This window comes from Bufo gargarizans, chromosome 5 (genome assembly GCF_014858855.1).
Source record: "Bufo gargarizans isolate SCDJY-AF-19 chromosome 5, ASM1485885v1, whole genome shotgun sequence".
Classification (NCBI taxonomy): domain Eukaryota; kingdom Metazoa; phylum Chordata; class Amphibia; order Anura; family Bufonidae; genus Bufo; species Bufo gargarizans.
In genome coordinates this window covers 426631707-426654898 of record NC_058084.1, presented here as the reverse complement: position 1 = coordinate 426654898, position 23192 = coordinate 426631707, and the positions used below count along the sequence as shown (strand labels likewise).

The 23192-nt window shown below is 44.0% G+C and overlaps 1 protein-coding gene across 17 annotated transcripts in view; it reads right to left on the bottom strand.

Annotated features, from left to right (window-relative positions):
- The window catches only part of SVIL (supervillin), a 193317-nt gene that overhangs the window by 39468 nt on the left and 130657 nt on the right, over positions 1-23192 (bottom strand). For 16 of the 17 annotated variants that reach the window (XM_044294219.1, XM_044294221.1, XM_044294209.1 and 13 more), the window contains 4 exons: positions 22382-22637; positions 17960-18551; positions 12464-12677; positions 10452-10590 (listed from right to left, as the gene is read on the bottom strand). In XM_044294219.1, the coding sequence (XP_044150154.1) occupies positions 10452-10590; positions 12464-12677; positions 17960-18551; positions 22382-22637 (1201 nt within the window). The remainder of the gene's footprint in view (positions 1-10451; positions 10591-12463; positions 12678-17959; positions 18552-22381; positions 22638-23192) is intronic. The other variant, XM_044294210.1, reaches the window with a different exon arrangement.

Here is a 23192-nt window from a genome sequence, read left to right as displayed (position 1 = left end):
TTTTCTTCACAGCTTTGATTGTACAAAAGCAGCCATTATGCAAACTCTTTGAGAACTCATGCACGCTTTAAGCACATTTACTCAAACCACCAATCTACTCTTAGCTTTTCCTATGGGCAGTATATCCCTAAAGCTTTATTCAGATCATGTCACCTGCAGAGCTAATGTGCCTCAAAGGAGTTGTTGGATCACATTTTCATGAAACTCATTTGATTTGCCCTGATTCAATAAAGTCACTTTATGTGACCCAAGTTGTACAGTTCTCCCACAAATCAACCTTGTAATAAAAGGGGTTTCTGACAACACAAAAGGTTTTCCATTGGTTTGTAAATTATTTAATTAAACTTCCAAATGCATGCTTTATTGATGCCCTGATTTCAGTGCCGATCCTGAAAATGTAGATTCTGCACTTGTCCCGACACAGTCTGAGAGCTTCCTCCCACTCACTGTATCGGTGATGTGATGAAGGCAATGACTGTCTATAGCAGTTTATTAGACAAGCAGCAATCTTCTGGGTCTCTGCATTGGTCATGACAGAGAAGGGTGCTGGCTTAGCTAATGCACTTAAACCGAAAGTCAGCACTGTCATCAAGTCACTGACCGAGGGGGGCAAGAAGCTATCTGCCAATAGTAGCAGAACGACAAAAGAAGCTACACTGAAATCGGGACACCATTAATTTCACAATTAAATTACATTAGTACATTTTCTATTTAAAGTAGGATACAATATATGTCAGCCCTAAAATCTTCCATCTTAACTGCTATGTATGGGCTAGTACTGCATTTCAGTTGACTAGGGATAACTTGCAAAAATGGAGCAGTTTCTGGAAAATAAATCCCTGCTTCTCCGAATGATAGACAATCCATTTAACATACATTGGCCAAAAAGGCTGCACAAAGTGACTATGCAGCTGAACTGTGTAAATGCAGGATTAAAATATAAGGGAAAAGGACAAAAACTGCCAGTAATTCTAAACCATATATATTCCTTTAGGAGCGTATTCCCATTAAAGCCTGTGCCAATGATATTTAACGATAATCTCATCCAAGATGAAGGGAGCCAAACATGAACTAAGCTAACACTTCTGCAAATGTCTTAAGGCACATCTGGAGAGAGGTGATTTCCCCCTTCCCCCCCATAACCCAAGAGAACTGCACAAATAATATCATGCTGCAGCATTTAATGGATTCACCTCAATTCACCATCCAGCAGTTCCATTTCTGGAAGAGCTTTATAAACATTTGCTTGATAAGTTTCCTGCTCGAAGAAACTCAAGTGAACTTCTAAGATAAAAGGAGATGCAGAAGTCTATGGGAGCTGCCTATCCTGTCCGCAGCACATACAGGATGCCCTGAGATGTATATAAAATATTAAAAGGGGCTGCACCAACAATAAAAGGTTATTTAAATATAATTCAGCAAGAAAAATAAATTACTTTTGTAAGTCTTAATGCTTGCACCCCAATAGAACTGACTATTCTTGTCCCCAATTGCAGACAAGAATAGGACATGTTCTATTTTTTTCCGGAGCCGCGCTCCAGAATTGTGGATATGGACAGCACACTGTCTGCTGTACGCATCCATTCCTGCCCCATAGAGAACGAATGGGTTCGCACCCATTCTGGATAATTGCAGAACGGGTGCGGACACATTCTATGGACGTCTGAATGAAGCCTTAATCTGTATAATAATGAGCATGTCCATCTACTGGGGTGGACGCACATGCTCCCTTGCATCCTTCAACTGCCGCCAGCCATATCTACTGTTAGAATGTGTGACCGTAAGGTTAGGGCTTCACAACGACAAAAAGGGTACAACCTCATTGCAACATGTGCCGCACGCCATTTATTAGAATGATAGTCAATGGTGTGGGTGACACGACATTCGCGCAGAAATCCATCTTAGATAGATTTTTTGCGACTGTCGTGTCACAGTGCGTGACCACTGACTATCATTATAAAAAAATGTTGCGCGACTTTTCTACAACACATGTTGCTGTGTAGCCCTAGCCTTACAGGGAGAGCGCTGCAGCAGAAAGGACTCGCCCTCTGAGCCGTGATGGTGAGAGCTGCAGCAGATAGGACTCACCCTCTGAGCTGTGATGGTGAGAGAGCTGCAGCAGAAAGGGCTCACCCTCTGAGCTGTGATGGTGAGAGAGCTGCAGCAGATAGGACTCACCCTCTGAGCTGTGATGGTGAGAGAGCTGCAGCAGAAAGGACTCACCCTCTGAGCTGTGATGGTGAGAGCTGCAGCAGAAAGAACTCACCCTCTGAGCTGTGATGGTGAGAGCTGCAGCAGAAAGGACTCACCCTCTGAGCTGTGATGGTGAGAGAGCTGCAGCAGATAGGACTCACCCTCTGAGCTGTGATGGTGAGAGAGCTGCAGCAGATAGGACTCACCCTCTGAGCTGTGATGTGAGAGCTGCAGCAGAAAGGACTCACCCTCTGAGCTGTGATGTGAGAGCTGCAGCAGAAAGGACTCACCCTCTGAGCTGTGATGGTGAGAGCTGCAGCAGAAAGGACTCACCCTCTGAGCTGTGATGGTAAGAGCTGCAGCAGATAGGACTCACCCTCTGAGATGTGATGGTAAGAGCTGCAGCAGATAGGACTCACCCTCTGAGATGTGATGGTAAGAGCTGCAGCAGATAGGACTCACCCTCTGAGATGTGATGGTAAGAGCTGCAGCAGATAGGACTCACCCTCTGAGATGTGATGGTAAGAGCTGCAGCAGATAGGACTCACCCTCTGAGCTGTGATGGTGAGAGCTGCAGCAGATAGGACTCACCCTCTGAGCTGTGATGGTGAGAGCTGCAGCAGATAGGACTCACCCTCTGAGCTGTGATGGTGAGAGCTGCAGCAGATAGGACTCACCCTCTGAGCTGTGATGGTGAGAGCTGCAGCAGATAGGACTCACCCTCTGAGCTGTGATGGTGAGAGCTGCAGCAGATAGGACTCACCCTCTGAGCTGTGATGGTGAGAGCTGCAGCAGATAGGACTCACCCTCTGAGCTGTGATGGTGAGAGCTGCAGCAGAAAGGACTCACCCTCTGAGCTGTGATGGTGAGAGCTGCAGCAGATAGGACTCACCCTCTGAGCTGTGATGGTGAGAGAGCTGCAGCAGATAGGACTCACCCTCTGAGCTGTGATGGTGAGAGAGCTGCAGCAGATAGGACTCACCCTCTGAGCTGTGATGGTGAGAGAGCTGCAGCAGATAGGACTCACCCTCTGAGCTGTGATGGTGAGAGAGCTGCAGCAGATAGGACTCACCCTCTGAGCTGCGATGGTGAGAGCTGCAGCAGATAGGACTCACCCTCTGAGCTGCGATGGTGAGAGAGCTGCAGCAGATAGGACTCACCCTCTGAGCTGTGATGGTGAGAGAGCTGCAGCAGATAGGACTCACCCTCTGAGCTGCGATGGTGAGAGCTGCAGCAGATAGGACTCACCCTCTGAGCTGCGATGGTGAGAGAGCTGCAGCAGATAGGACTCACCCTCTGAGCTGTGATGGTGAGAGCTGCAGCAGAAAGGGCATGCCTTGCTGAGAAAGGATACATACATGGGCTGCCAGCCTGAAGAGAATCTAGCAGAGCAGTGAATGGGGAGATCTTTGGATCCATGTGAGGTGCAGGGCTGGTTCCAGCTTTATCAGGAGGTTGTCATGTACTATATGATGTCTGATTTTAATTTTTAATATCAAAATGCATGGCATTAAGACTTTAACAATGACTTTTTCTTTTTATAATAGAGTTTATTGCTAATTGAGTCCATTTAACTTAAGCATCTAACGAAACTGCAGAGGGTAATTCTGAGACGTCAGTGGAAAGTCCTGAGATTCCTAGGTGTAAAATAGCGTAGCGTACGCCCTGGAGCTAGCTGTATATCTGCTACCCTCCTGTGCTTAAAAGCCTAAATAAGTGTCAGGACATGCTTGGGATAACGGGACAGAATTTCAGAGATTACTTGAATAATTGCTTCTAATTATAAACTGTCATGTAGGTGTGCCTGTCATGTAAACCTAACCCGATACGGTCACCGGGCAGTCCTACCACCAAGTGCACAAATCAGACCGGTCTCTTCATAAGTCTGGAAGCAAAGAACATAAATAGAATATAAAATAATTACTGTTTAATGAAAGTGTCACATAGTAAGTTACCTTTACAGCACTACACTCTGCCGCGGGGATATTAATCTCTTGGGTTTTAGAAAGGTTTCCTATTAATCGGTAACCTTTAAAGGGGTTCCAGCAGTGACATCACATCACCACAGCAACCTTTGGGTGCACTGCTGAGGCCAGCGATTGGCTGCAGTAGTCATGTGTAGTTAATGTGATGTCAACGATGTAGCAGGGTAAACAGAGCCCATCTTAGAGACCAAGAGCAATGGGACGGGATCTGTCAGGGAAGTACATATCACCTCGTTATTGCAGTCAGTTCCCAAGGGTTGTCTGGTTTCCTCCTTAAACCGGACAACACCTTTAAAGGGCTTTTTTTTTCCTGTATATGAAAGGACCCCGATGACAACCAGATCATCACAGGATGTGCAGAAACCCAGAGAGGAGCTAGAATCTGTGGGAAATTAGAGCATTACATGGTGCCCATGGATGTGTGGGGTCCCTCAGAGACCCTCTCTGCATGCCAGCGAAGGGCATCTCTACTAATGCAGAGTTCCCTCATAGGTTAAAGCTAGTGACAATCTATACAGAATGTTTCCGACCATGAGTGCAAGGCTTCATGATCAGGCTTGAAAAACACATATGCAAGGTGACCGTGAATTAAAAATCACTATGAAAGCTGTAGGCAACATCTAACTCTAAAAAAGGACTACTACTGTGTGAAGGAGCCCTACAGGAAACATCTTATTTCTACGCCAATGGTACTCCAGACCACAGATCTGTTCCTACTTAGGCCTCATGCACACGACCATTCTGTTTTTTTGCGGTCTGCAAACCGCGGAGACGCAAAAAAAAACGGAAGCCTCCAGTGTGCCTTTCGCAATTTGCGGAAAGGAACGGATGGCCCATTATAGAAATGCCTATTCTTGTCCGCAAAAACGGACAAGAATAGGACAGGTTATTTTTTTTGCAGGGCCACGGAATGGAGAAACGGATGCGGACAGAACACTGAGTGCTGTCCGCATCTTTTGCGGCCCCATTGAAGTGAATGGGTCCGCATCCGAGCCGCCAAAACTGCGGCTCAGATGCTGACCCAAACAGTGCACGAGGCCTTCCTGACTATTGTAGGGAATCCTTAAGGGCTGATACACATGACCTTGCTTGGTCGGGGTAACAGTCCAGATGTGGGCTGCAGCTCTCGGACTGACCACGGCTCCTCTTAGAAGAACGGATTGCATCACAGTGATTTATGATGCAGTCAGTTCCTACTTGATTGTGGGTCTAATGTACTGTACTCACATCATCATGAACCACAATCAGACAGGAACTGATAATCATAAATTACTATGATACAGACAGTTTGGATCGGGAAAGCCGTGGCCTCTCTGGGAGAGGCGGCTGATACGGAGAACGGTCATGTGAAGCGGCCCTTAAGATCCTTTTACATGGACCAAAAATTGGGCAAACTATCAGGGATGAGTATTTGCAGAAATGCTCATTCCAATACTTGTGCGCGTGATTGTGTCTTTCATCAGGTATCTAAAATCAGTGTTACTCTGCAGTTGATTGTGCTGCCTAAACAGCAACCTTTAAAAGGGTTTTAAAAGGCTAGGTCATCAGCGCTGTGCTTGGTAAGAGAAGGCCGCGATGCAACTGAGCACTGGTGCCTTCTCAAACAGCTGATCAGCAGGGGACCCGGATGTCGGCCCTCCACTGAACAGATACTGATGACCTATCCAGAGGACAGGTCATCAGTTAAAAAAAAAACAAAAAAAAAAAAACAAAAAAAAAAAAAACACTTGAAATTTAATTGAATTGAATTTAATGAGAAATCTGTTTTGCTGTTCAAATGGTAGAGTTTTCTTTTTTTCCACCCAGTTCTCAGTTCTATATCAGAGTAAAAAGGAAGTCACAGGTCACCTTGTTAAGGCAGATTACCCCAGCGAGGATTAGCGCCATTTGGTTATCCGCCTGCTCATCCGCGGTGTCAGTCTCTCATTTCTGCCACAGAATTCCTTGGAACATTTCAGCCTCAAATTCCATGTTTGAGCATGGCTTTAAAGGGAACACTCCAGGAGAAACTGGTACCGTGTGTTATGCCTAGTGCAGGCCTGAGGGGGCAGTATATGACACAGAGGTGACCTGTTACAGCTGCTGATTGGCTGCAGTAATCACATGCTCCTATGTTGGAATGTCATTGCTGGATCGGGAGGTGAATGTTGTGTTTTGTTTTTTGAGCAGCAGTTTTAACAATATATTTTTTTTTTTTCCCCATCTAAAAAAAAACAAAAAACCTCCAGGGCCAGAAAAGAAAATGAAGTTTTTGCATTAGCCTGCTAGCAGAAGACAATAATGACTTTCATAAAGTGTGTTCTCCATTACAAGAACACATGTCTTTCATCTGCTTTCATCTCCTGTAAGTGACGGAAAGCTCTTCGAGAACTCCACACCACATATGGCTATCAGCTGTGAGAACAGTATAGGAGCGGACACTGTATAGGGCCCATTTCTTAAGATACTTCATCTTCTAAGGTATACATTGGTGGGTGCACCTGGGACCCATTACCGGACCTCCACAGACCTTTTGATGGTAAGTGAGCAGGAATCTGTCACTGGGAGGGAAAGGTACATTTTTAACATACTGTTGACTTAAAAGATCACCCTTTACTGAGACCAGTGTGCATACGATATTCCACATGTAAACCCTGCTGACGGCTTATAATTTAATTTGTGATGGAGAAAAGGCTCTAAGACAGAAAATATTCACTGTTTATATGAAGGATTGGAAAAACCGCCATCAGAACCACATACTGCACTCTCCTAGTCTCCTCATTTACAGCCCAGACGAGCATTGGATACAGTATAATAGGCAACACTGGTAATATAATGCTTCATAAGCAGCAAAACCGTAATAGATATTATAACATATAATAATATGTGACAGACGGGCATAATACTGGACATTACCCCAGCAACCATGTGAACTGCACCAATACTGTCCATTATTATAAGCCGAATGTCTCACTATTTCTTTTAATGACCAGGGTGATGTCAGCAATGACTTCAGATATGCTTAGAACTAGGAAAGTTTAAAGGGGTTATCCCATGATTGAAGCCATAAATGACATAATACAGTACTAGACAAACTTTTCTTTAACAAAGCTAGACACACAAAGCCACCTCACATGGATCCAGAGATCTTCACATTCATTGCTCCAGTTGTTTAATTCAAGCTGGCGACCACCTGAGTAGGTGAACATTCACCCTGCTATACAGATTAAACACTAGGGGGCGCCATTATGATGACGTACACAACTGGAGCATTTTTGTAGCAGAAAGCAGATTACAGAAGTAAGTCGTTTTTCATGATAAATTAGATTAAAACATTTAAAGGTGGCACAAACCTTATATGGTAGAAGCTAAAAGGGGGTGTCCGTTTTGGATTATCCATTTTTTTTGTTAATAGGTTCCCCTGACAAACTGATGAAAGGGAATCAGTGCTAGAACTCCTGGAGATTTGCTGAAATCTGTGGGAAACCTAACAGTAAGCATTAGCGATGCCACCACATGGAAGTTTAAACACTACACTGAAATCAATAGTCCGTCTGTGCAAAGAGGTCCTCAAGACAGAGAGCTGATCTTTAAAGCCGTTCTCTGCTACCGCTAATTGGTGGAGGTCCTGACTAGAGCGACATTACCCTAGCCTCAGACATACAGGCAGGGCTGACATAGCACTGGTGACTTTGGGAACTACTTTTACTAATTTAAGGGCCAACGTGAATACTTCCTGTCATACAAAAGGTAGTTTTATGGTCATCAATACAAAACCACCTCAAGATGCACATGCCAATAGCAGGTTATTTAGGCGCATGGGCTTCCTAACGCCAAAGAAACACTGCTAGGAGTCTACCCAAACATAAGATGAATGCTCACTTCAGTTCCTTACTTTTTGCCCAACCTCAGGATCTGTATGTCGGTATTACTTATAATAAAAAAACAGGACAGAATTTAAAATTTAAGTTGGCACTGGAGGCCGCGAGAATGTGCCATATCCTCAACCACCAAGGTCCCACTCCCACCACTGAGGAGGCCAGGTAAGTCATTTTAAGGACTTGGGAAAGGTAACTGCACTAAAACTGAATGTTCAGCTATGATGGAGGTTTCTTATCTTCTAATTTTCAAAGTATTTACTCTTGGCTAAACTGAGCAAGGGTGGAAGTGGACATCCCTTCTCTTAACCTGCAGGATGCCCACTATAAAAGTGATCGAGTACCTGCAAACAAATCCAGTAGAACAATTTTGAAGTATATGGATACCATGACAAGTTCCAGTCTGGGGGAGCTCTACTCATCCACAAACAGTAATGCAATCAATGTGGGTTAAGCCAACAAATTCCACTGTAAGTCTCCTCATAACACTTTCTAATTACAGGCCTGCAACTTTAGAAATATATATTTTTCTGCCGATAGAAGAGGAACGGTCTCTGAAAAGGTCAACATCTGGCAGCAACTTCCCTTGGTGCCAGTCACTCGGGGACAGCAGGATATAGTGAATCTAGTATGTTGCATGGCCCTTGAGCTCAGCTGCAAAGGGTCAAATCATATACTGTAGACAATACAGAAGCAGAACAATGCAAAAAGCACGACATGCGGACGGCTATGTGGATAGGTAAAGTGTGGCTGGTTTCCCTTACACTACTTTTGATAAATCAACTCTACTGACTGAAGAAGCCTGTTTAAAAAATGGCATATATGATCACCGTCTCCGGCAATACTTGCAGCACCCCATGAGATAGTACATATATATGTGGTACAAAATGCAAAGAGGAAAAAAGTAAGTTGGACCAAAAGTTAGAACAAGTGTTCACTATCCACTATAGCTCACACCTATACATATTGCTTCTCTGTGTAATATAGATGTGTAGGCACATACACTATAGTTTCTGGGCAGCAGATCGTGGCATCTAAACAGCAATCTGCTGCCCAGATACAACAGAGATGTATGAGGAAGAGAGATCGCAATAGTGACCACTCGTCCTCATACTGTGGAGGTGATCGCTGCATGTAAATCCAGAGCTTCACCCCCGTTGAACGGGCAGCCGACTGATAGAAAGGGGCACTTTCTTCCTGACAATCTGCTTCCCCTCGGCCCGTCTAAATCCAGCTTAAGAGCAGAATAATTAGCGGCAAAAGAAAAGATCTTGTTAAAGGGGAGAAGAAACATTTTCTAAAGATTCTTCATTGCAAAAGGGTCTTCCATTTTATTTATTTTTTGCTGAAGGAAGAGACATTTTTGGTGCTACAAGATGAAACCATAATACATATGTCTGGGAAAACCCTGTTCAAATGGCCATTTCATAGTTTGTTGGGCTAGCCAATGGTCACCTAGGACACATAAATGGTTTAGGCATCATTAAAGTCAGCATATTTGATGCAGACGAATTTAAGTTATTTGAAGCACAAAAGTGGAATTGATGTTGGCCCCTCAGCAGCTGGACAGCCTGTTGTGCTACAAGGACAGCACCACCTGATGATTTAGATTGTACCTGGATGCAACATGAGAGTCTGGTCCCAGTAAACTGCAAATTGCCAGAAATCACAATGAGCTGCAGACCTCAAAATGGCTGGGTCTCCACAATTTTTCGGTGTAGTTTTTGAAGCTAACGCTAGGGGTGAATTTAAAAAGAGGACAACTCAGTCTTTCCGTTAAACTTGTCCTCCATTTATGACTCATTTCTTGATTTGGTGTCCAAAAGAGCTTAAAAAAAAAAACCTCAAGGAGGAAACCAAGCCTATTCATTTTAGGCTGGGGTGGGATCAGATGATTATGTGCCTAGACTTTACCCGATTCTACCTTCACTAATAATAGTGTATATCAAATAATAAGAATATTTGCCAACGCTACGTGGCAAGAACATCGATCAACACCTACCTGGAAAATCCCTGTTTCCTTTGAGAACCAAAATACTTAAAAAGATAAATGCTCGCAAATGCTGAAAATTACAACTAAGGTTCCTGTGTACTTATAAAAACAATATAAACCTTTAACCAAGTAATATAGAGATCACAAAGAACTATGCACCCATTTTATTGCCTTCAAACCCATTTTGCTTTTCCAAGAACCTTTAAACCAAACACACAAAACTTCATGTGCATTAGGCACGCGGGTGCAGAGCTCCTAGGAGTTGAACATGGCTGGGTTTAGAAACCTTGTGGTCAGGGTTAAGTACTGTACGCGTCCTGTGCTTCAGCTCTCAGCAGCAATTAGCTAGCATCAAGCAGGACTGTTAGATGTCACAGTGCTGGGACAAGGTGGACAGTTTATACCTAACATGGTTCTCTTTACCTTCTTTTTCAGCGACTGCTCAATTTCTTGCAGCTGGGTGAGCGAGCTGCGCTCTATGACAGACACTTTGGTGTAGTCCTGCTTTTTGTTAAGCCTGTTCTTCCAGTCTTCCTCCCCGCTCTTCTTCAACAGAGCCAGCCTAAGAAGGAAGAATATGCCACATTGTTTGGGAGACATTCTTAGCAAGTCATGCTGTCCACAGAGACCTGAAGGAACATTTTACTATGGATTTTGGACAACAGCCTTATTGGTGCCGACAGTAAACGATGCCCTACTCCACAAAAGCAATTGTCTAGACTCCTGGCATTTGGCTTTATGCAAGACAACACAATTTAGACAATGTTAGCAAATAGTAGTGCCATCAGTCATAAGTCAAGACTTGCCCTGCTAGTGCTATTGGCAGCATGACTGGAGAGAAGACAAAAATGTTTTTTCTCAAGTACATTGGACAGAGGATCCAGATCCCTGCAACCACAATGTGTGATACTCTCTCCTTACCAATGATCAGTACTGATGATGGACACTGCAGAAATGGGAGTGCCTGGTCTTAAAGATGGCTATACACTTTAGATAGCTATTCCTCATGACCCCCATGCGCTTGCATGCTCGGCTTGAGAACAAAGGATCAGGCATGTTGGTGGCCAATATGCCCGACCATTCTTTCCTCTGACATCTGTCGCTGGAGAAGAGTTGGGACATCACATTAAATGGTCAACTATACACTTTAGATAGCTATTCCTATGACCCCCATAGCCTTGCACGCTTGGCTTGAGAACAAAGGATCGGGCATGTTGATGGGCAATATGCCCGACCATTCGTTTATCTGACACCTGCCATTGGAGAAGAGTTGGGACACAGCATTAGATGGTCAACTATACACTTTAGATAGGTATTCCTCATGACCTCCAAACCCTTGGCATGCCTGGTTTCAGAACAAAGGATTGGGCATCATGATGGCCAATATGCCCGACCATTCTCTTCTCTGGCATTGGAGAAGGGCTGCGACACCGCATTAGATGGCGGGCTGGCTAGTCTTGCCGAAACTAAAGGTTTTTCTAACATTCTTCTATTATGTAGGACTCTCTTATTGATCTATTCAACAACCATCCTCCAACTTTCTCAGATCTTTATTTTTAAGCAGAAATGGCATTCATCAAAATGGGTGCAGAGGGTGCTGTATACCCAATATATCTTACTGCTTTTTTTTATTATTACGAAAATAGTTTTTTTATTTTTTTTTATTATGATACTCAACATTAAAATTAATATTATTTGTGTTGATGCTTTGTCTCTTAAAGCTACACACGATACTATAGCTATGAACAGGAAACAATTCATGAGACGTAATGATGGTCAACAATAGGACACCAAACATTTACACCATTTCCGGACATCTGAGATGGAGGATGAAATACAGTCGTCTACCAAGTCCAGAGACTACTTACATTTTAATAAGATTAGCGCTCAGACCCTGAAAGTTCTAAAAAGAGAGACAGAAACTCATTGTATCCCCTAGGGCTGCGAAGGAAGAGAAGAACGTAGGGTCACAACAAATAATAGGACAACCTGGAAGCCCAGGACAGTGCGATCCGATGGGCACAACTCTGCAGCTATTCACTAAGCGAGCAATGAAAGTGTAATGGGAAACACATGATTCAGACTAGAAGATGATTCAAAGTTACCAGTCCCCCGGCTCAGTCTCAGCGACTTCTCCAAGTACAATAAAGGGCACTGACAGCAATATAACATGTACTGTAATAATCAATAATATGCATTTCCCTTCTTGTCCACATCTCACCTGCCTGGCTTAGACATAGAATGACGGGTTCTGTCCCTCTTAAATGTAATCATTAATAATAACAACCGGAGGACAGCACGTCTTCTAGGTGGTCCCCGCACTATATTTCACCCAACAAGTGTACAACCTTCTCCCTACAGATAATGCATTAGGGGTTTGCTGTACGTCTCATGCATTAAATGCTGCACAAAATTACAAAAAAAATAAATATTACCTGTCTCGGATAGACATGCCTTTGCCAGAAATGTCAAAATCCTCCTCTAAATAGGTCTCGGTGGTGGGGGAAATCTCTGTTGTCCTCTCGGGGGTCTTCCTCTCCTCTAGCTCTTCTGCTTGTGGTCTGCTGGATACCGCAGACGAAGTGTGAGAAACTGCTTGTGATGTTGTGACGGTGCCAAGAGGTTCAGAGGCCGGCTCGACAATCTCTGCTTATTGTGAAGAAAAGCCCAGCGTTAGTGAGCAGTCACATGGCTCGCAGACTCGTAGACCCCCCCCTCCACCGCTGTAATCTGCCAGCTGAGCTCATCCCCCTGGTTACACATGTGTTTCCTAAAAATTCTATCATTTGTAGGCATCGAGGGCCGGCCGTGCAGACATGTCACCGCCAATACTGCTGTCATTACGGAGATTTAATGCCGTCGAGCCTGTTGTTTGCAGGCAAATAAGAGTCTTATCTGCTCACCTCTTCCTGGCACATACATTTCAGCAGGGTCTTAGCAAATAGCAGCCGAACATATGCATAATGCCGAGCGCTGCAGAGTCCGTGCTGGTGAATGCAGGCTGGATGACTCACGGGAGGTGGCAACGGCCATAACCTTTCCCTCGGGCCACCGGGGCAGGACGGCCACATTGTTGCAGAGTACAGGATGTGTTATTGTACTGTATGGAGAAGGAAAGGCTTGCCGAGGCCAGACACAAATGGGCGAGGGGGGCGAACCGTTCACCTACAGGACGGCAGCTCCGGGGGCTGTCAGTGAGCTCTGGCGGTGTCAAGAGTAAATAATGGCTAGGTTATATCCCATTATCGATCCAATCTCTCACATTAAAGGGGTATTTCCATCGATCCACTTCGCCCGACATGTCCGTTTTGTTAACTACTTGCATTCTCCATGGGAAAACAGTTCTGGAGCATCTTTGCATAGAACTGTATGTCGTGCCATTCCTCTATTATTCCTGCTAGAAGTGTATGGATGAAAGTAAAGGTGGGAGTTAGCAGTTGGAGGTTGTCCCTGCACAGTCCGCCACTAGCAACACTTACTGGATGATGTGAGACTGTGCAGGGACACCCCCAACTGGTAGCACCCATCTATAGCCTTCTCTCTAAACTTCAAGCAGCAATAAGAGAGGAACAGCACAACAGAGATCCAGAAGGATAGATGCTCTAGAATGGTCATTCCATGTGGAATACAATATGACTGTAAAATATGTTGGCGCTAGATAAATAAGATTATTATTACAATTAGTTACCTAAACAGACATGTCAGGATCGGAGACAGATCCTCTTTAGGGTCCATTCACACATCCGTGGAATGGGTCCACATCTGTTCCGCAATATCCGGAACGGGTGCGGACCTATTCATTCTCAATGGGGCAGGAATGGATGCGGGGAGCACACTATGCCCCGATCTTCCAGTCTGCAGCTCTGGAAAAAAATAGAACATGTTCTATTGTCCGCAATTGCGGACAGGAATGGGCAGTTCTGTGGGGGTGCCGGCCGGGTGTATTGCAGATCCGCAATACACTACGGACATGTGAATGGACCCCTAAAGTGATTGAAAATACCCCTTTAATACAGGGGAGGGGGCAGAGCGCTCACTTTAGGAGTTAGGATCTTCTGGGTTTAGACAAAGGGTCTCGAGTCTCTTTATCCAGTAACAGCGCCACCTTTGATCATTGGCAGTGTCTGGTACTGCAGTTCAGCCTATTCAAGTCCTTAAAAAATGTTCAATCTAGATTATCCAATATAGTATTACTAAAAGCCTGCCATGAGCTGCCCCAGCACCGTACTGACTGCCATTGCAAGACGGCCTCTATTCTGCTGACAGGAGGCCCCAGTGAAGTGAGAACTGTCAGTCAATGAAATTATTAATGGCTTATATAAAAGTTCAGAAGTAGTAGGTGCTCTCTGGAAGGGGTTATCCTTTATAGAGGGGATGGGGGGGTCTCTTACACTCCAGTAATTAGCAGTGATCAGTAGGTGATCACAATACTTTGCAATCTCATTACAAGGAAACTAAATGTAAGAGGGCGCCACTCTCAGCATGAGCTAACAGAGGTAGGTCCTGATCATGGGACCCCTCCCTTATAATGCTACATGTATAATGCTCATGCAGGGCATGAGAAGGGGACGTGTATACTACTGAAGGCCCCTTCCATCTAGGAACACACAAAGGCAGATGAGATGTACAATCAGGGTTTGGAATATACACCATTTACCTGGTGTCTCATATAGTATAATATACAGGGGGCATCCTAAAACCCACCTTACCATAACCCTCCTTCACAGGTGTGAAGTCCAACAGTAACCTGACAGCAACTAATTGTACTCGCCACCAGGGGGAGCAAAACATGCACCAAAGAATGCCTTAGCTCGACCACTCGTCAGCGGTGACCCCAATCCATCAAAATCCGGTGGCCTGAGGTGACACATTACCCTGACTGTCTGTACATTGCCTATTTCCATCACGGCTCAGTAGACAGAAGCAGCAACACTTCAGTCGCCGGTAAAAATATCATTGCGCCTAGTATGCCAAAAGGGACACTGGGGGCAATGGCACAATAAAATGGCGTACACACTGAAAGAAGAGCGACCTGCGGCACTTCAGCTCTTACAAAACTACAACTTGAAGCATGCTCTGACAGACACAGGCTGTCAGGGAATCCTGGGAGTTGTAGTGCTAAACCACTTGAGTAGTGGAAGAGTGCAGACCACGGGATTTGTACCCAAGCCATTCAAAAGCCCCAATAATGAGCACATTGTGCTGTCTGTCCAGTGTCACAGTTATATCAGTTTCTAGATAAGCTGGATGACAATGACCACCAATATACAAAGCATCGCAGCTCCGACAGGGGTTGTAGTCCAGAACGCTCGGAATCATGAAGGACCACACATCTGCCCGTTGTAATTCCCAGTCAAATACATACTCAATTCCAGTCACACATATTTATCACCTGTGCACTGGATAAGTTCCAGATCTGAGGGGGTTCGACCATCAGTGCCATACACTTTGAAGGGCACATACGCAACTGCCAGTCCACTTAAAGGGCATCTGTCAGCAGATTTGCACCTATGACACTGTCTGACCTGTTACATGTGCGCTTGGCAGCTGAAGGCATCTGTGTTGGTCCCATGTCCATATGTGCCCGCATCTCTGAGAAAAATGATGTTTTCATATATGCAAATGAGCCTCTAGGAGCAACAGGGGCGTTGCTGTTACTCCTAGAGGCTCTGCTCTCTCTGCAACTGCTGCACCCTCTGCACTTGACAGGGTCAGGCAGTGTAAACGTCGTCATGCCAGGCATGGTCAATAAAAGTGGAGCTTCTAGGTGCAAAGGCAACGCCCCCGTTGCTCCTAAAGGATCAGTTTGCATATATTAAAACATCATTTGTCTCAGTACTGCGGGCACATATGAACATGGGACCAACACAGATGTCTTCAGCTGCCAAGTGCACATGTAACAGGTCAGCCAGTGTCATAGGGACAAATCTGCTGACAGCTGCCATTTAAACTCCTCTTACCTTGCAGCTAATGGGAACCAGGGTCCACCATTCCGGCAATCAGTCGGAGTCCCAGCCTAGCCACTCAATAGGTCATAAATGCTTCAGACCAGAATACCCCTTTCTACAGCAATCCGGACGTTACACGTAAATCTCCGAACTGTAAGGTGTTTCCCAGTTGCTAACACAATGCAATGCTTCCAGGACAATGACTAAGAGGCCTGGCTCGCTCTTCAATTAGGATCAAAGTCCAGGATATAAGACAAGATGGTGATAAAGGCGGTGGTAAATATGCTGCGATGACAACAGGGGAATTCTGAGAAACCCACAAGCGCTGGGCGGCCATTACAAAGACGCTGCAGAGATCTGTGCACCATGTACTGATTGACATGAACTTAAAGAAGGGTTGTCTCATGCAGACAGCTCCTGCCCGTCCTTCTATTACATGGACAGACATTCATCTGTGTGTCCACCGTGTGATAACACGTTGCCGCTGCAGGAAAAATGCTGAATGTGGTCGCGTTGTCATCGAATGGACCCCTTTAATAAAACTAGGATCCGGCAGAGGAGTAAATTGAAGTTCCTGGGCTCCAATGCAAAATCTGTAGCAGCCTTCCCCTCCTCCAACTATCATGTGCCCTTTATAATACTGGTACACTTTAACAGGGTCCAGGATTTTTATACTGATTGCTATCCTCAGGAGGCCGCCAATAGCAGATCAGCAGCAGTCAGACATCCTGTACCCCTGATGATCAGCGGTTTCCTTGCTGGAACTGCACAACTCTGTCCATTGTATAGTGGATGGAGCTTGTAACTGCAGATCTGCTCTACAGTCAGTTCAATGGGAGCAGCTTCATCTACTATACAACGGACAGAGCTGTGTAGACTGAGGTTATGGGGTGCTGTATCCCCATCTATCCTGAGGATAGGCCATCAATACCAAAATCCTGGAAACTCATCTAAGCTCCCTAAGCCCTCAGGGCTGGAAGCAAGTTATACCTTTCAACCACGGGATCGGAACCCAGCTGATGACCGAAACAAAGTGGCGTTAGTACTTTCTTTATATTCTCTATGAAGACGCCAAAGACCACTGCTGATCTTGGGCCATCTGCTGGCCACCCATAGTTGAAATCTTCACAACATCCAAGTGCCATGCAATAAAAACATTACAACTGGAGAACAACGTCTGAGCATAGATAGAAATCAAGTACTGCTAAACAAAAACACATAAGGCTCCCGAACTAAAGGGGAAGGGGGAACAAAACACCTGAATTGTCCTCGACATGTACCTGGGGAACTAAGGAGCAAGACATTTAACTTCCAGGAATACTCTCAAGACCCCCATACACATCAGATGGACAGCCAGGAGCACAGGTGGGTTCAGCTGACATTCGACAATGTGAATGACCAGCTTCAGGCCACCCGTGCACCTTGCCGAACGAACGGACAGCGGATTCTCCTGACTCCGCAGGGAACATGCACATTCAGCCGGAAGTGACGGATTGCAGGATATAACACTTGTAACCTATGACACAGACTGGCAGGAATAGTAATATAATAAAGTCTGTATATACGAACGGCTACTGAAAGTTGTCCCCGTGTCTACAGAGCCGACATCGCGGGTACACTTCCGTCACCACCTTTATATACACTGAACATGGACTGTTGATCATATGTTCAATGACCAAAATGTGTGCAGATAATAGTTTGGATCCAACAGATAATTACTTTATGTAAATTGGCCTCCAGTCAGGAGACACGACTCGTCCACATACATTTTGCACTTTAAGCCAGTACTACATGAACACCAAGAGCAGCTGTACAGCAAGGACCCTGCAAAAACGCCTCAGCCTCCTGGCCCGCTGTGACTACTAGGGAGCAGGAATGGCTTTAATAGTACACAGAACATTATTACCCTATCTTCTAGGGCAACATTTTGTAGCAAAATACATGTTTCTCACAAAAATCCATTAAAATACAGCAGCCTCTTACCCAGAGCAGTCTTCACGCTCCACGTGGTTCCTTCTGACTGCAGATTGCTCTTCTCGTCTTGCATATCATCCACCTGTACCTGCAGGGCGCTGTCTCCTGTTGGCTGATCTCTACATACAGCAGGTTGTAACACTGTCTTTTGGCTGAATAACTCTGCCGTGCTCCTACTTGAGATAACATGTCCATGCATCTTCTGGTCTCTTGCAGGTTCCTCCTCCCTTGCAACATCCAGAGCAGGATGAGCAGCTTCCTTCTGAACAAAGCTAGATTTTCTCAGGCTGCTGCTATCTTCTGCCACAGACGCTGTGCTCTCGTCAAACACCGGTTTCCTCAATTCTTTGTCTTTATCGGCAGCAGGAGAACTCCACGATTCGGAGAGCAACAGGCTTCGCTCTGTAGTGTTTCCTGTCTCCATTGAAGTGTGAGGATAGGTTGAAGAGCTGGAGACACCTGATAGTCTCTCGTCATAATTAAATGACTTTGTGACATTCATGTCCCCGGGATAGACAGGAGACGACCGAGACGTTAAAGTCGCCACAGATGTTACCACAGTAGGAGATAATGGAGCGATCTTTTCACCTCCGTTCTTGAACTGCACAGACAACAAACCAAAAACACATGTCAGCCAGCGGACACAGCTTCATGGAGGAGATAAAACACAAAAAAACATAAGCTAACTGGACAAGTTAAAATTGAACCAAGTCCAGATAATAAAAAAATTCATACAGTTATGTTCAAAATAATAGCAGTGTGTTTAACTGAATAAAGTTCAAAATCCTTCTAATAGCTTTTAATTCCATACACACAAATGCATTGGGAACACTACACATTCTATTCCAAAGCAAAACATGAAAAAATATAATCAAATTTGTGTTGGTCCTCCAAAAAAAAAAAAAAAAGATGGAAGAAAAGTGAATATTAGGCTTTTCAAAAAAATAGCAGTGTTTGTATTCTTTACAAACTCAAACATTCACTATATAAACTGAAAAATGTTTGATGATTTTGCTTTCCTTTAAATAACTAATATTTAGTTGTATAACCCCTGTTTCTGAGAACTGCTGTACATCTGTGTTGCATGGAGTCACCACCTTCTGGCCCCTGTGAACAGGTATTCCAGCCCAGGATGATTGGGCTACATTCCACAGTTCTTTATTTCTTGGTTTTGCCTCAGAAACTGCATTTTTGATGTCACCCGACAAGTTTTCTATTGGATTAAGATCCGGGGATTGGGCTGACCACTCCATAACGTCAATTTTATTGGTCTGGAACCAAGATGTTGCACGTTTACTGGTGTGTTTGGGGTTGTTGTCTTGTTGGAACACCCATTTCAAGGGCATTTCCTCTACAGCATAAGGCAGCATGTCCTCTTCTAGTATTCTGATGTATTCAAACTGATCCATGATCCCTGGTATGTGATAAATAGGCCCAACACCGTAGTATGAGAAGCATCCCCATATCATGATGCTTGCGCCACCATGCTTCACTGTCTTCACAGTGTACTGTGGCTTTAATTCAGTGTTTGATGGTCGTCTGACAAACTGTCTCCGGCCACTAGACCCAAAAAGAACAATCTTACTTTCATCAGTCCACAAAAATGTCTCTTTAGGCCAGTCAATGTGCTTTTAGGCAAATTGTAAACTCTTCAGCAGGTCTTTTTTTCAACAGTGGGACTTTGCAGGTGCTTCTTGCAGATAGCTTGGCTTTACATAGGTGTCTTCTAATTGTAACAGTACTCACAGGTAACTTTAGACCTTCTTTGATCTTCCTGGAGCCGATTGTTGGCCAAGTCCTTGCCATTTTGGCTATTCTTCTATCCATTCGAATGGTAGTTTTTCACTTTCTTCCACGTCTTTCAGGTTTTGGTTGCCATTTTAAAGCATCTGCGATCATTTTAGCTGAGCAGCCTATTATTTTCTGCACTTCTTTATATGTTTTCCCCCTCTCCAAAATCAACGTTTTAATCAAGGTACGCTGTTCTTCTGAACAATGTCTGGAACAACCCATTTGCCTCAGAATTTCTGAGAGAAATGCACTGTAACCAGCATGTACAACATTTGCTGCCTTCCTTCCTTAAATAAGGGCAATAATTGCCAACTGTTTTTCAAAGAATGAATGACTTCACTAATTGAACTCCACACTGCTATTATATTGAACATGCCCCTTGCAATTACTGATTCAATTACTGAGAATCAGCAGCATGCATGTCATGACTGTTGGGTTTCTATTACTCTACTACACCTGCTAGTACATTATTTGCCATGTAGAAATATCATTTCTACCAAAAACAGTAATTGATTAGGTTAGTGATGTCTGACTGCTATTATTTTGAACACAACTGTACATCTACATAGCTCAATGTATGTAAAGAAGTCCCTAAACATACAAGGGCCTTAGGATACATATTATCAACATACAATGGATTTTCAACATTTCCTGGACCATCATAAGTTGAAACTAAACAAAATACAATGCCTCAGAGTCCGATCCAAAGAATCAATTTGGCCATTTCTCTGGTAAAACATCTATATTGGTTGTCTAGTAGCTCCTCAGCAGTACTACATGTCCTGTACTGCCCCCTGTCCAGGATGAGCTGCTCCTTCTGGCACCAGATAGATAAGTGTGGCTGGTACAATGAGTGCTATACAGGTCCCTGAAGAAGCTCCTGTCCTCATCATAGAAGGTGATTTACAGCTTCCATCACCTATCCCTATCTGTTACATGCAAGAACTTGCTTTATCAATCTTAGTTATCTGCTTATTTTTCTTAAATCTTCATTTTCTCTTATGCTAGGGTGATATTTTGGGTCTTTGGAACCAATTATTAGTTTTTCATAGAGATATGGACTCTAGTTTTAATGGTTTCAATATACAATGGTTGTCCAGGAACCAATTGATATCATACCTTGAGGGACCACTGCATATGGTTTCCTAGTCACGAGGATACAGTACTAGTATTGTATTATAGTCCCGAAAATTATTCCAGTTGTCTATTTTTGAAACTATGCATATTTAGAATTTAAAAAGGGTTGTTGCAAGAAGACAGTCCAAGCCCAGATGCCATACTAGTGCATAGAAGTGGATCCCCTTCTCTGGACGCCATATGACCCAAAACTATACAAGCCGCCCCTGTTCCATAGGACTCAAGATATCCTTCTATTTCAAGGACAACCACTGATCTGAATGGTCATTACAGAATACTTTATTTTCCCTGAAATGGCCTCTTCAGGGTAAATGCCTGGTTGACTTCAATTAGCAAAATTCGCTGTTTGCTGGGGATGTGGGGAGGAGGACGAGGGATGATCAGCTGATTGTCTTAGAGGCCATATTTTAAAAAGGTGCTGTATCCTTAAAGATTTAACGATTCTACATAACAGATGTCCATATTAATATGAAATCTGTAACATATTCAAGGATACTAATCCTTGCCACTGAGGGACTATCCTTGTCTACACTAGGGTGACAAATAAGATATCTGGTTAGCACTGGTGCTTTGCAGCAGCTGGGGTCCTAGGTTCGAATACGACCAAGGGCAACATCTGCATGGAGTTTGTATGTTCTCCCCGTGTTTGCGTGGGTTTCCTCCGTTTTCCTCCCACACTCCAAAGATATACTGATAGGGAACTTAGATTGTGAGCCCCATTGGGGACAGTGTGATGCTAATGTCTGTAAAGCGCTGCGGAATATAGTAGCGCTATATAAGTGCATAAAATAAATAAACTGCTATCTTGAGGGAATGGTATTGTACTTCTTACAATAGTTGGACCTTATAGACCTGCAATTTCATTTCCTGGTCATAACACTGTATTCAGTAGAAAAAGCTTTACTTCATATTTCTTTTCACAATCACTGTCACTTTTATTAGTTGGAATGCTGGAATAGCTGCCCAATTAGTAGAGAAAACTACCTAACTGTCACCAGATCTGGAAAGGTTATCTTCCATTTATAGTCAATATTCCAAGGAGGTGACCACCAGCATGTGCCTTTTCAACATCCCCCAAAACATTGCACGGTGGTCAAGTTTTGTAACATTCTTGTCAAAGTGTGTTCTTCCACGTCTATAATAATTACTTATTATCCAAGTTATGTCTCAAGGCCTGTATATCGGTGACTCTACATAACCCTGTAACACCGGTCTTAATAAATGTGCTCCTAAGAGTATCTGAGATGACCTCTAACTTCATTCAATGGACGTCCTCTTATGTTTTACTAGTGTTCATACTGTTTATGACCATGTGAACAGATTGGTTGATTCAGAGGTTGCCAGTCTTGTCAGTGGCACAAATGTCTATGTGGCAACATCCATCTCTGTAAGACAGTTCCTTTCCCAGGATTTGCTGTCTGCTACAGAGGCCACAAAGAAGTAGGCAATAAATATATATACATAGGAGAAGGTCTACAGTGCTATAAATAAAGGGGGAGATACCTGTTCAACTTCAACCAGAGTAACCGGCTGAGTCTGATAGCGGGCGTTCATCCTCCTCAGTCGGACATCCATCCTGCTCCGAGTCGATTTCTCTCTGCTGACCGGTTGGGAGAGTTTATTGAATAAGGCCATCTTTTCAGCCAAGGACAGAGAAGAAGAATCTGGTTCCTCGGGGCTACTAGGTTCTGCCTTGGTTTCCTTTGCAATTTCTGGTTCTGCCTTGGAAGCAGCTTTGTGATGCGCGGATGCCTGTAAACTAAAATAGGCCATAGGAGAGAAGGCACATAAATAACATGTCTACAAAGACAGCTGTCCACCACCATCATAAAACCACATGCTCCAAGACACGAGACATGCTGAACCAATCACATAAAGCTTTAAAAAGGTCATAAGTGTGTACACATTCTGACGCAAGCAAAGCTGGGCTTACATTTGTTAACAGTTACATACCATTTAACGTTGGTTTGCATGTCTGATTTATACAAAAATAATATATTTAAGGCTTGCTAAAGTAGTATTCAGCAAAGTCACATATATGGACTATCTCAAGACTGTTCACTTTTGCCCTAAACTTAAAGAAGCAGTCCCACAAAAGTTTTTATTCTGACCTGTTGGAGAGGTACACAATATAAACTGTAGTGAAGGTAATCTTCTTACTAGTGACTGTATTTTTGAGCTATGCCCTCCCTTCTGATCCTCATCTGTGTCATGTGACCAACACTCGGTCTTTTCAAATAACACGGATGAGTGGACAGGAAGTCAGTTTCTCTATGTATTCCTATAGGAGCCTCAATGTCAGTCTTAGGGCTCA